This window comes from Lissotriton helveticus, chromosome 2_1, assembly GCF_964261635.1.
Source record: "Lissotriton helveticus chromosome 2_1, aLisHel1.1, whole genome shotgun sequence".
NCBI classification, from domain to species: Eukaryota; Metazoa; Chordata; class Amphibia; order Caudata; family Salamandridae; genus Lissotriton; species Lissotriton helveticus.
In genome coordinates, this window is record NC_136059.1 from 1790186667 (window position 1) to 1790199605 (window position 12939).

General features: G+C 43.1%; 1 protein-coding gene across 1 annotated transcript in view; it reads left to right on the top strand.

Moving 5' to 3' along the window:
• The window catches only part of ALPK1 (alpha kinase 1), a 314892-nt gene that overhangs the window by 259084 nt on the left and 42869 nt on the right, over positions 1-12939 (top strand). The window contains exon 11 of the mRNA XM_078676727.1: positions 2746-4723. Within this exon, the coding sequence (XP_078532853.1) occupies positions 2746-4723 (1978 nt within the window). The remainder of the gene's footprint in view (positions 1-2745; positions 4724-12939) is intronic.

A 12939-nucleotide genomic window follows, 5' to 3' on the forward strand; every position in this document is an offset into this window, starting at 1 on the left:
ATAGCATGGCTCTGTTTGGTGAAAGGCCCTGTGTGTTAACGCGAGTCCCTTAAAATGGACTTGCTCCTCAATGGGGAGTCAGTGAAGCTCTGTCAAGTGCCCCTGGATGTGACTTCTTTTTGATAATTTCAACAGAAGCCCGGCTGAGGCAATCTGCATTAACTGCAGTCTTCTCAGTTGGTAAGTTGGTAGACCCCAAAGCAGAACATTCGCATAGTCCAGACAATATGCAATCAGTGCATGAATTACCATTTTCAGATGCTGCTTAGTAAACCTATGCAGAAACCACTTTAAACACTATAGAAGGCCATAGCAAACACCCGCCACATTATTAACCTAAGCCCCAAATGCAGTCATTTATCAAATTTCACCCGTAAAATTCCTCACTACAGAGGCAGTCCGACACCACCGACACCAATATTTTCCAAACGTTGCAATAAGATGGGGTGGGGCATGGTGTCTAAAGCCGCAGACAGATCAAGAAGTACTTAGAAATACTATTGAGCTATTCTGTTCATCCAGGCCCTTCCTTTCATGGTTGCCATAATCATGATCATGTACATGCCTAGATACACATTGTTATCTTCATCTGCATCGTCTTCCTCCGCCTTTACCTGTAGATCACTACTGAAGACAGTGGTATGCAACATTTCACGTGTTGCAGTCCTTCAGCAGCACATCACTGGATCGTGCTGCAGGGCTTCACCACATTTGTGAAAGAACCTGAATATGAATCTGGATTTTAGACTAAATGTCCAGCGCTCTGGCAAAGCAAGGGTGTAATGGGCTCTAATGAAAACTGGAAAAATAGGCCTTTCTGCCTCAGTTGTATACAAAAAGGCAGAAATAATTAGTCTGCAGTGAGCTCTGGTGTCACTGCTGCATCTGCACTAATGGTAGCAACCCTCCTGGTCTGCTGTACTACATATCTCATGCTAGGAAGATAGTATTTTTATTCTTGCTGTGAGGTTGTTCTATTTTTAAGTTGGGAGGACACAATCCACCTGTGTATGCCATATTCACTGTCACCTCTTTACAGTGGTGATTAGATAAATACAGCTGTTTCTCCAACACTACTTCATCCTGTGACTTTGCTACTCCTTGTGAAGTTGTCAGTCACGCAACTCACTATTGGCTAGATACGTATGTAGCTCAATGATTCTAAACATGCCTGTACCGGGGTGTGCTTCCAAGGTACTGTGCCACTGTCTGGTATGATGCTCTTTGCTTCTGTCATTAGGTATACATTGAGTGAGTGATGAGTATGAGCATTTCCATTGGGGAACTGAATAATGCTGAGACAATACAATAGAAATGACAAGCCTCATGGTTGCTGCAGCACATTAGTTCCTAGAGGACAGAAGGTGCAATAAAGCACTTGGCCACCTTGAAGAGCCCATGCATGGTAGGTCAGTAGGCTGCATTCTACATGTCATTTGCACCTGGCCTCTTGGTTGCATCTGTTTTAGCTGTTTTCTAAGTGCATAATTTTAGTTTATGATTTTGCACCAGTTGTGCAAAGTGTGAATAGTGCATCCACGTTAGTGAATCAGTAGAGAAAGTTCTTAGAAATGCAGATTTCCTACTGAAGTCTGGATTTTCTATTGCCACTCAAAGATAATTCTGGCCACATGTCTTTATGCACCATATGTTTACAGTGTATGGTATTTCCTTGGAAATGCTTCCCATTCTTCAATAAATGCAGTACAGTTCTTGAAGAGCGATAGAACTAAAAGATTTAAATTACATACTAGGAACAACACGTTTTACCTACAGGAAGAGGTTTCTTTGCCCTGTCGTTGGATTGTCAACAGTGTTTTCCCTGTTAAAGGAACATGTATTTATCTGTGTTTACCTTTATGTGGAGACCTCAACCTCTTCTGGTCATTGAAAGAAGGCAAGCATGTTCCTTTTGCACCAAAATAACGAGTGCACTGTAATTTGGGATAGCTAGGAAAAGTTGCCCTTTGACTTTTGAACCTTCCACTGCTTACTCTGAAGGCCATAAAAGCCCTCTTATTCAGTTAAGATGTCGTGAGATGCTGGATTTCCACTTTTCTTCTGCCTTAAACATATCTAGAGGTAATCAGGTTTTCTGTTGACTAATAAATATATAAAGAGTCAGGGTAATGGTTTGTCCAACCACGTGGGAAAGGTTGTCGTGCACTATTGGATAAGTAGCTTCTACAGACTCTCCCACATGACATTACATTAGTCGTTTCAGCTGTCCAGTTAGCGTCATGCCGGTCACTTCCTATATAAATCACACTATAAAGAGACACTCCACTATGGTTGACAAATAGAGTAGCCACTTATACTACCACGCATGTGACTTCTTCGGATCACAACAGTGGTACGAAGTGCGCAACACATGCCTCTATTCTATGAAGTTCAACTTGTAATTCTTGCTGATGCAGTGAAAATAAATTATTCTAGATATATATCAGAATAGCAAGGACAGAAATATAATCTTTCAAAAATATTGTATCCTACATATTGAGAACCAAACTGTTGTGGAAAACAAATCATACATATTAGTTTGGAGTTAAATATATTAACTATAGTAAACAACAATACATCTTTATTTTTTCTGTGTATACTTACCTTCACAATATTTTGGTACTGTTTTTTTTTTTTAAACAATATTTTTGTATGATGATATTTCATCCAGTTATTCTGGTAGTATACCATTATGCTTCGTATGTCTTAACCTTCTCTGTTTTGTTATTCTTTTAATCCTCACAGAACATCCGAGGTATGTGTTTGCTGTCCTACAGCTTTTCCAGTGAATGCATAGAAGAGCGGAGGAAGTACTATCTTTCTGAAGCTAAGGAGGCTTTTGAAGTTGGTCTCCTCACCAAGAAGGACAATTATTCAGTCACTAGCAAACAGCAGCTTCACAATTTGGTTAAGGCAGCATTTTGTCTTGCAACGGTCCATAAATGGCACAGTGGCGAGACCGATGAATTTTGCAGCGTGCAGCAGTTGTGTGGTGAAGCTGTTGAAAAACTGTGCGTGTACAGTAGCTTACCTGAAAAACAGGACAAAAGCACCCTTGCTAAAGAGATCATGTCCCTGATCTCCATTGTCAAAGAACGTTTGAAAGTGCAAAGCTTTCCAAATTCAGATGAGAGATCTTTTGTTCCAGAAAGTTACAAAGACTGTGCGAAAAAATCCATTCTCCATGGGAGAGTGAGTTTTAAGGAGATCATTGAAATGCATTCCCAGCATCACAGTTCAGTGTGCGAGGTGTTTGCAAACATAGGTAAGAACCATAAAACAATGGAAGAACCATCAGCCAGCGACATCTGTATCACAGCCTTGGAAACTGCTACTAGAAATCCTGAAACTGTTGCTGTGGAAGAGCATGGCCATCGAAAGAAGGGAGGCTCCAGACACCCACCTTGGCAAAACTCCAATAGGAAACATCCGAATACTGTGAACAAAGGAAAAAGGGGATTGACTCGCTCTGATGCGGTGAGTGAAGATGCAGAAACAGCGAGTGAGTCAGTGCCCAGTGGCAAAAGTGATAGCGACAGAAGGTCAAATCAACCACCTATCAGGCACCAAAGTTCGAGCTCATCACATTCTTGGAGCCATCTGTCAAGATCCTCCTCGAGTTGGGAAGAAGTCGATTGTGTGGACAAAAATGGTGTCTGCAAACCAAATGAACAAGTCACAACAGATATAGATTGTGATTGTTCTACAGCCGCTTCAGAAGAGGAAGATAACAATGTCCCTGGACATAGCCTCAGTACACTGTCTAAGAAAGCTCAGAATCTCTCTCTTCAGGAGGGCAATGGGTATCCATCGAATGACTCTTCTTTAGATCAGACAACACCAGTGGCTGGGAAAGAGAAAAGAAACACACCTTCGCAAATAGAATCTCAAGCATCCATTGTGCCTCCCTTCAGCCCGTCTTGTGGCGCAGTTGATGCAGCTTCACAGTCCTCACAGTCGGATCCCTTTGAAATGATTGATCCTTCGGCAGAAACTGAATCAGTTACTGACTGCAGCAGAGGTTTGGATTTTGCTAACCAACAGCGTATGCTACAGGGAGAAGATAATGGAAAAAGCTCAGGAATGTTGTTATCTGACAAAACAACATATTTTGGGGTGGACCCAGAAGGAGAAACTGTAGATGGTACAGATGAAATTCCACATTCTAATGATGCAGCTGAGAATAGAGTAGTCTTCCCTAAAGAAACAAGCCAGGACACTAAAAGGTGGGTGGATGATGTTGACCCTGGAGCAGAAACAGCAGATGGATGGGAAGTTGTAGAAAACAATGGTGTAACATCCACAAAACTTCCTTCTGATGTAGGCGCCCCATGTCGTCAGAAGAGCACAACAGAAGGGAACGCCTCGATTTCTGCTCTAGAACGGATGTCTTCAACAGGGAGTAGTTTCGATCCCTGCGACAGCACAGAAACTGGAGAGAATGATTATCTAAATTGTGTTTTGAGCAGCAGTCACAGCTCTAACTCTTCCTGGGTTCGATCGCCACGGTTTTCAAGCAGTATGTCTGAGCAGGGGAGTCTTAATTCTAGCACAAGTTCTTTTGTTATGATAAAGGGCAAAACCAGAGAAGAGATATTGGAAGCTCGAACTTTGGAAGAAGCTGATTATCAAAAGCTCCTATCAGGTGTTGGTCATGATTGGCTATTACAAAGACTTAATGGCACTGGGATATTTAAGCCAAATCGACTCCATAAGGCTTACAGTAAGTGCCGTACTGTGATATATTTGTTAATTCATTTTTCTTCAAAACTTGTTGATACAGCTATTATTATTATGTTTATTGAATTACATGTAGTTTTTTTGTGAAGAATAAGATCATTGATGTGGTGGATACATCACTATTACTAAGGTATACTGTGGTATATAACTCATTTGCCTTTGTTTCTTCCCCATCCATAGCCCTAAATTCTTATTGTATTTTTCTCTTGCACAGCCACAAACAAACCATATCATTTAGAAAAAAGTAGGGTTCCACTTAAGGATCAAATACTTTTATTGATGTTTTGGAATACGTGCACCTACCACCACCCCATTCTCTCCAATATCCTGAGGACAGTAGAGAATGTGTGTTTGAGAGATACACCAATCACAGTTTCATTGATACAACATAACAAATTCATACTTGCCACCCACCTATCCCCTTCATTCAATAGTTCTAATAAGCACAGGCTAGGTGTGGGCTTCTGTTTGAAATATCATGTTAAGATGTTGTACATGTAATCGTGTATGTTTCCTTATACTCCTGCACCATGCTCACAGCCTTTGTGATTTTGTTGATGGGATACTTCATAGCACTTTTATGTATTACGGGCATTTAAGGTCTCTGAAATCCGATGGGAGATGGGATAAGGTGGATGCCCAAAAAGTTTCAAAACCCTTTCCCTTCTTTTCTGATGCAATGGACAGCTTTTTAATTCCCAGAAGTACCCACAGACAAGTTCCTGTCACAGCTCCTGCAGGTAAGTGCGGAGGGGCAGTGGGGCAGGTTTGGGGTGAGGGGAATGTTGACAGATGACGGAATTCAATTTATTGTTTAATTTTCCATAGTCCATCGTCTGTCGACATCTCCCCCACCCCACCTCCCTACCACACTCACCTGCAGGAGCTGCAACTGGCCAGTACTAATCACTTTACTCTGGGTCTTTAGATTTTCTCCAAAGTGCGATAATTACTTGTGGGGCTGCACATAGTGTGAACATCATTGTTTCTTAATGAGAGACTAAAGTGGGAAAGTCTGTCTAACTGGGAGACCTAGCAGGGTATACGCAGGAAATATAGGGGTACTTGTTTGTCTCTAGGATCTAGTATATCTGTCCTGTAAACTTGTGGACCTATTACGATGGAGGTCGGAAAGCCTCCGTCCATAGGTTGGAGGCTTTCCGACCCCCATCGTCAGTTTCAGTTCCGACCCGCTGATTATGTATCAGCGGTCAGAATTGAAAATAGCCGGGCATTCTGTCTGGCTTCCGATGGGCTCAAGGAGACCGTTGGCCAGTCTGAACCGACTCATAATCCCAAAGGGTGGGCCTTTTCGCCCTTGAGATTACGATACACTTTTTTCGGTATGGTTTCCATTCCGGCCTGTCCGACATGGAAACCATGTCAGAAAGCCTGTTTCAGGACCCCCTAGCAGGGCCACCTTTTGTGTGCGGCCTCCAATTGGGGGCTGGGAGGGGCACCTACGGTGCCCCCCTGTTGATCCCTGTACCCTGTGGCAGGCACCTTGAGGTGCAGGGATGAACAACACCTCCCATTTCCCTATGGGAGCATGTATTACAGCCAGTTTACAGCCTTGATGCATGCTCCCATAGGGAAATGTTGGAATGCGACCAAACAGTGTTCGGTCGCATCCTATTGAGGCAGGCGGAACTGCCGTCTGGACGTCGGTCGGTCCCTTTTACAAGACAGTGTCCGCCTGACATCTTAATCATCCCCTTAGTGTTTAGGGAGTGCCGCATAATGTGGGGAGTGTCCCTGTTGCCCATTCCATGTCCAGCACTTGTTTCAGGACTTAGGGCATCATTGATGCAACTTTACCCAGGTATGGTACCAGTATGCCGTAGGTTCCGGCAGTGCCTCACATCCTAACTCCTCCTCTCAATATTTCTGTCCCGAAGATTTATCCACCTGATATGCAGGCAGGAGATACCTGCATATTTCTGAAACCATCTTTTTCTCACTTGTTTTGGTAAGCAACCAACTCTTGAATTTCTTCACGCCTGGTTGCGAGGGGTTTCAAAGATGTGTGCATTACCCAATGTTGAATCTGGTACTATAAGGATCTTTTGGTCTCAGCCGTGCCATACTCCCTTTTGGGTGTTCAGTGTGTTGAAAGATTTGATTCCTCCCTCATCAAATGACTGTCCCACCTGGACACAGACTCTCACTCTCCACTCCATCTGTTAAGTGGGTGTTTATCTACACCCAGTCGCAGCTCCTGCAGGTAAGCGCGGTGAGGCGGGGAGGATGTCGGCAGACGATGGAATACGATTTATTTATTTATTTAATTGTCTCTATTCCATTGTCTGTCCACATCTCCCCTGCCTGCCCCACCGCGCTGACCTGCAAGAGCCGCAACTGTCACCCGGAGGTACGTCTGAGTTACCCAAGATCGGTATGAATAGGTTCTTGTGTGAAGACAGAACCGCATCCCCTGTCAGTTGGTCCCACAGTGCCGAGTGGTCCAGGTCAGTTGGTACCACAGTGCCAAGTGGTCCAGGTCAGTTGGTCCCACAGTGCCAAGTGGTCCAGGTTACTGGGGAGGAATATAGACCCCTGCTACAGTGTTTGAACAACCATACTTGTCAACTTGCGATTAACTTATCAATGAAGCAACATTGATTTGTTTAGTCTTGTTCCTTTTCATTCTACCATAAGCAGTAGTTAGAATGCTTGGTAGTATTTGATTATATTGGGGAGTCCTCAACCTCCATTTTTAAGGGCCTGGCTCATAAATGATCTATCCATCCTTGATTGTATCTCCATCCAGACAAAACCATCCATTGAGCTTTGAAAATTCCAAAATAGAATGGATAACACTAGCTGCAGAACAATATTTATGGCAGCTTTGCCATTTTGATGGTGTCCAGCCTCCCCGAGCATGGCAGTCCCCCATATACCAAGGCTGTAGTTCTTTCTGCAGGTTTTTCAGGAAAGACATATAGTTGGCGTGTGTGGTTGTGGGCTATTCTTATAAATATTAGAAAATGATCTGCCCCCTGGAAAGGGAACTGCGTCTGCGATTAGGCTTCTTGGAACACTCCCACACATCTCAACCCTAGAAAAACTGAACAGCAAGTCTAAAAATATGTATGTTCACTGACATTAAAAATGTTTAACAGACAAATCTGTACTTTCTTTTGCGTGTGATCTTGACTCTTACGCTATTCTGATCCCCTTTTATGTTGTTGTTTGAAACACTATGCCAATCCTCTCTCATTCTGCATTCTCCAGAGAATGGGTCTTGTTGGGTATGGGCAGACTCATTGGTTACTTCATTTCCTTGTATTTTTTGCTCCCTTTTGAAGTCCGCAGTTGCTGGTATTGGTAAACCAATGATTTCCTCAATGTTCCCCACAGGAGAGCGTTCCATTGGCTTTTCCTCTGATTACTTTTGTCATTATCCTTATGATTCTTGGTCAACCGGTGGTACTGATAGTCATAGAAAGTTGCTCATTTGTTGCATGCTGTAGTTGAGGATGTCTCCGTTAGTCAAGACCTAGAAGAAAGAATGAGAGCTGAATTCGTAAATCCCAATATCCCTATAAACCTCTACTTTTCCAAGTGCCACTGTATGAGTGAATGACGAGGTCATGTTTTGGACTGGTGCTCGTTCCATTGTGTTTGGTGTTATTTTCTAAAACCCTTCCAATTAACACTATTTCATTTACCCTGTACCATTCACTAAATATATGTATCTGTAATACACACTTAACCACCACAACACTTCTAAGTGCCTTCCTTTTCCTTCGTCAGTACCACAAGAACAGCTCTTACCAGGTTCCCTTCTTGCTTCTCGAGTTGCTTGTTCTCTTGCTACCAACTGGTGCTCCTTCAGTTCTCTACCAAACAACCACCTGAGGGTGGTCTAAAGCGGGGTCCTTGAATCCACCTTCTCTCTTTGCAGAACTTTGGTCATATCTTTTCCTCTTCAGGTTTGGATGCAGACAGGTCATGCAGTGAAGCTGAAATTCCAGAAATGGATTGTATTCAAATGTTTACGTCTTCTTAGACTACAACGGTCAGGCTAATGATATAATTGATGACCTGAGGATGCTTTAGAGTAATGGCAGGGAATTTACTGCAAAAAGAGACAGTGAAGCCATTCATTCATAAAATGCATGCAGGTAAGATTTCGAAGTTGAATATGGTTCCTTCTTAGATACTTAGATTTCAACTAGTCTACTCTTCTTAATAATTTTTGTCAAGGACCACCCTTTGTACATCAGGTGAAGTGCTCTGGGAGTTATAGGAAAATACCTACAAAAGAATTACGAATTTACAGACCCATTATCTTGGTAGACATTAGTTGTGCCATTCTTGTACGTCATGTTTGTATAACACAAACGTGGACAAAAGGTAGTGGAGTGTGGTATAGGCTCCAAGGCAAGGATACAGTGAGTGAATGACTAGGAGGGAATAATGGAGATGGACTGCTTTTTCGTCAGGATGTTGCATTGTGTACTTTAAAGAGATGTGTCTTCAGATCTTTCATAAATTGGAGAAGGGTTGGGGAGGTGGTTATAATCAATACAGGAATGTCACTCTTTGGTGCATAAACAGAGATTACTTGTTGCCTTGTTATTTTTCTTTTTCAAATCTTTGTTCCCAGCCTGATGGTCTCTTGGCTACTGGTGTGCTGAGAGCCACATGAGATGGTGAGCTTGTCAGCCAGATAGACAGGGGAGACATGTCATAATGACTCTGCAGATGAAAATGTGATTCTCAAAAAACTATAGATATAAGTGGGACACAATGGGAATTTACAGGGCTTGTTTGCTTTTTTTTTTTTTGCAGAGTTTTATATAGCGCGAACTAGAACCGAACAGAATCAGTTATCAGAGCGCTTTACATAGCACCAGTTACGTTACATGAGGACACACTTTCATTTTAGGCACGGGGAGATTAAGTGATTTGCCCAGAATCACAGGCGGTTTTTGGCGTCGTTACCGAGACTCGAACCCAGATCCCCAGGTCCGAGGTCGAGCGCCTGCTAACATTATCAGATTTATGAATACATTTGACAACTGAATTACATGACAAATTAACAGATTAATGTAGTCCAATGTGGGTGTAATTCTCTCTTACAATTGACTTGGGCAATGCAACCCAATAGCTCTTAGTATTTGAGAAGAGAAACTGGAAAAATGCTCACTCTCTCGGATGGTTGCACTATGACTGCCATGAAAAGCAACAAAGGTTATCAGTCCATTACCATGAACATATGAAAAGGAATCACTTAACATAAGGTTAAGATGAAAACTTCAAGCATCAATTGACAAGAGATATGGCTTAGCATATGCATAAAAAGCATAAATGAGTAATTACTACAGCTCCTCAATGCGACTAGGGCAAAAGATAATGAGTTCAGTTTCGATACCACTCCTCACGATGACATTAATCACCTGATTAAATGGTAATACACCCATAGGAAAACACTAAAACTAGATTCCATGATGTGACTCCTTTACGGTCAACAAACACACCTAGTCCGTTTAAAAGATCAAATTCCTTGCTCTCACAAGAGCAGATGTTTTAATGTTGAATGGTAAACTGGTGCAGGAAATAATGTCACATCAGAGGATCTGAGACATTTGCTGTTACTCTCCCAAGCCTGTTGTCAGCTAAGGAAATGAAGACTTGTGCCATTGTTCAAAAATATGGAATTTGACACTGAAATGTGTCTATGCTAAACCTTCTAGAGGACCATTGCAGTAGATTTAATGAAACCAAGGAAAGGTTTGATTGCATATGATTTCACACTTTCCTCATCAATCCTAGTATTCATGTGAAATTATTTGACCCATTGCTTGATGGGATACAAAAAATAGTTTTTCCTGTCCCTATCTGAATCGTTGATCATTGTTTCTTGGCACTCTAACATCTATTTTCTCATCTACTTTTGGATAACTTCCTTTTGCACTAATGCCTAAGTGCCTTTTTATAATGTTTACAATATTGTAAATGTAGTTTTTATTTGAGCTATTATTCATGTAAAGTCTAGCCAAGTGGCTCACAACGTCAAAAGTGCAAATAAAATCATCCACTCATTTGTTCATTCTCAGGGAGCCAATGTATTTGCATCTTAAAACCTCTATACATAGTTTATAAGGTACTGGGGTAGACCTAAATGAATTCTACAGCTGTAAGCAATGCTAAAGTGACTTGCAGCCTAATGCTGGGACTGCAGCTGCACGTGAAGCGCTTGTTACAAGATCCAAGGTTGATAAAGTTATGACTTTAATTCTCCTTCAATATTTGAGCACACTAAAGAACTCCACAGGCCACAGGGTGACCAGACAATGTAAAATTAATGATAGCCACACACTATTAGTGGTTATATAGAGTATGACCCCCTTGAAGCACAGTACATTCCAATCCTCATTTCCATCAGGCATCCAATAAGATGTCATAAGATGTTGTGCCAAAAGCCTCTAACAAATCAAATAGCATGATAGTGCTGATGTCATACATCTGAGGAGATCATCTGTCAGTGCTATGACTACTGATTCTGTATGATTCCACACCCTTAAACTCTACTGGAAAGGATCTAGGAAATGAAAATGTCATGTCCAGCTGCCAGGTAACACTTTTGAATAGTTTAGCAGAGTACAGCCAGTTATACATTCGGTGGAGAGGGGGACGTCCGTTGCATTTGTGCTCACTGCTCAGTAAAGGTTTTTGAAAGGTGCCTCACAGCAGTTCTCTCTTGCAGTCATCAGTCGCGCTATACTCCCGCCCCCCTTTCTCCCTATATCATGTGCAAACCGGCCAGACGGCGCAGCGGGCTGGCGCAGCGGGCGCGCCGGATGCGCGCCGAAGCCGCGCCTAAGCCAAGCACGTCTGCGCCCGTCCGCGACCGGATCGCGCTGGGCGCAGGGCACGCTGTCGGGCTGAAACCCGCCATCAGGTATGATAACAATTATTTACTGTCCCTACGCCCTCCACCTGCCCCCCACGGTCGCGACTGTCCCCATATTGACCCCCTTTCCAGCCCCCTGTTATGTCCTTGTTGTGAATGGACTCCCCATATACCTACAAACGACGTCGCCGACTCGCACGATCCTCCAAAGACCCGCCCCACCCTCTTTAAGGGAGGTCTGGTGAATGCCAGGTCTCTAGCCTGCCATTGCCAAGACGTGCACGATCTAATATTAAGCCAAGAGCTTGATGCCTTGTACATCACTGAAAGTTGGCTCAATGAATCTTCCAACCCTGATCTTGCTATTGCCCTCCCCCCTGGTTTTACCATTTTCAGGAGAGATAGACCCTCAGGTCGAGGTGGTGGGATAGCACTAATCATCAAGGATACATTTCCCTGCCACACATTTGACTTATACCACCTTAAGGACGCTGAAAGCTTGGGTTTCTCAATTAAAATCACTGCCTCGTTTTCCCTCTCGGTTGGGCTTCTCTATCGTCCTCCGGGCAACCCTTCCTCATTTCTTAACTCCTTAGATGAGGCCCTTGGTGCACTCATGTTACAATACCCTAATTTCACGCTCCTCGGCGATATGAACTTACATATGGAATCATCTACTGATCCCCACACTATCTCCTTCCTACAGTCCTTGAACATCTTTGGACTCTCCCAACATATCAACACGGCCACTCACAGTGCTGGACATACCATTGATGGCATCTGTTCTAATCTTCCTACCCTTTCCACTTCCCCTCCATTGCCCCAAATTTGGACCGACCACTTTTTCATCCCCTTTGATATCACGACACCTATTCCTACCCCATCTAGTCCTAGACATACACAAGCCACCTTCACAGTCAACTGGAAGAAAGTGGCTGAACGAATAAAGCTTGAGTCAAAACCACTGCCCTCACCTCCCATGCTAACTGGAGATGTCGAAGTTGACTCCTGCAACTTCCACATCTGGATGCACCAAATAGTCGCGGTTAACTCTGAACCCAAAAACAATCAAGGAAAGGGCCCTAAGAAGAAAAAACCTAATGCCCCATGGTTCACCCAGACCCTTGCAGACAGCCACCTCCTTTGTCGGAGACTAGAAAGACATTGGAGACAAGCATATGACACGACCTCCAAAACACGCTATGTCCAACAGAGGAAAGCATATCTCTCTGACATTAAAGCAGCAAAAAAAGAATACTTTACCAATCTCATAATGGAAGCGCACCAAAATCAAAAAACCATCTTCACCATAGTCAAGTCCTTCACTCATCCGAAAG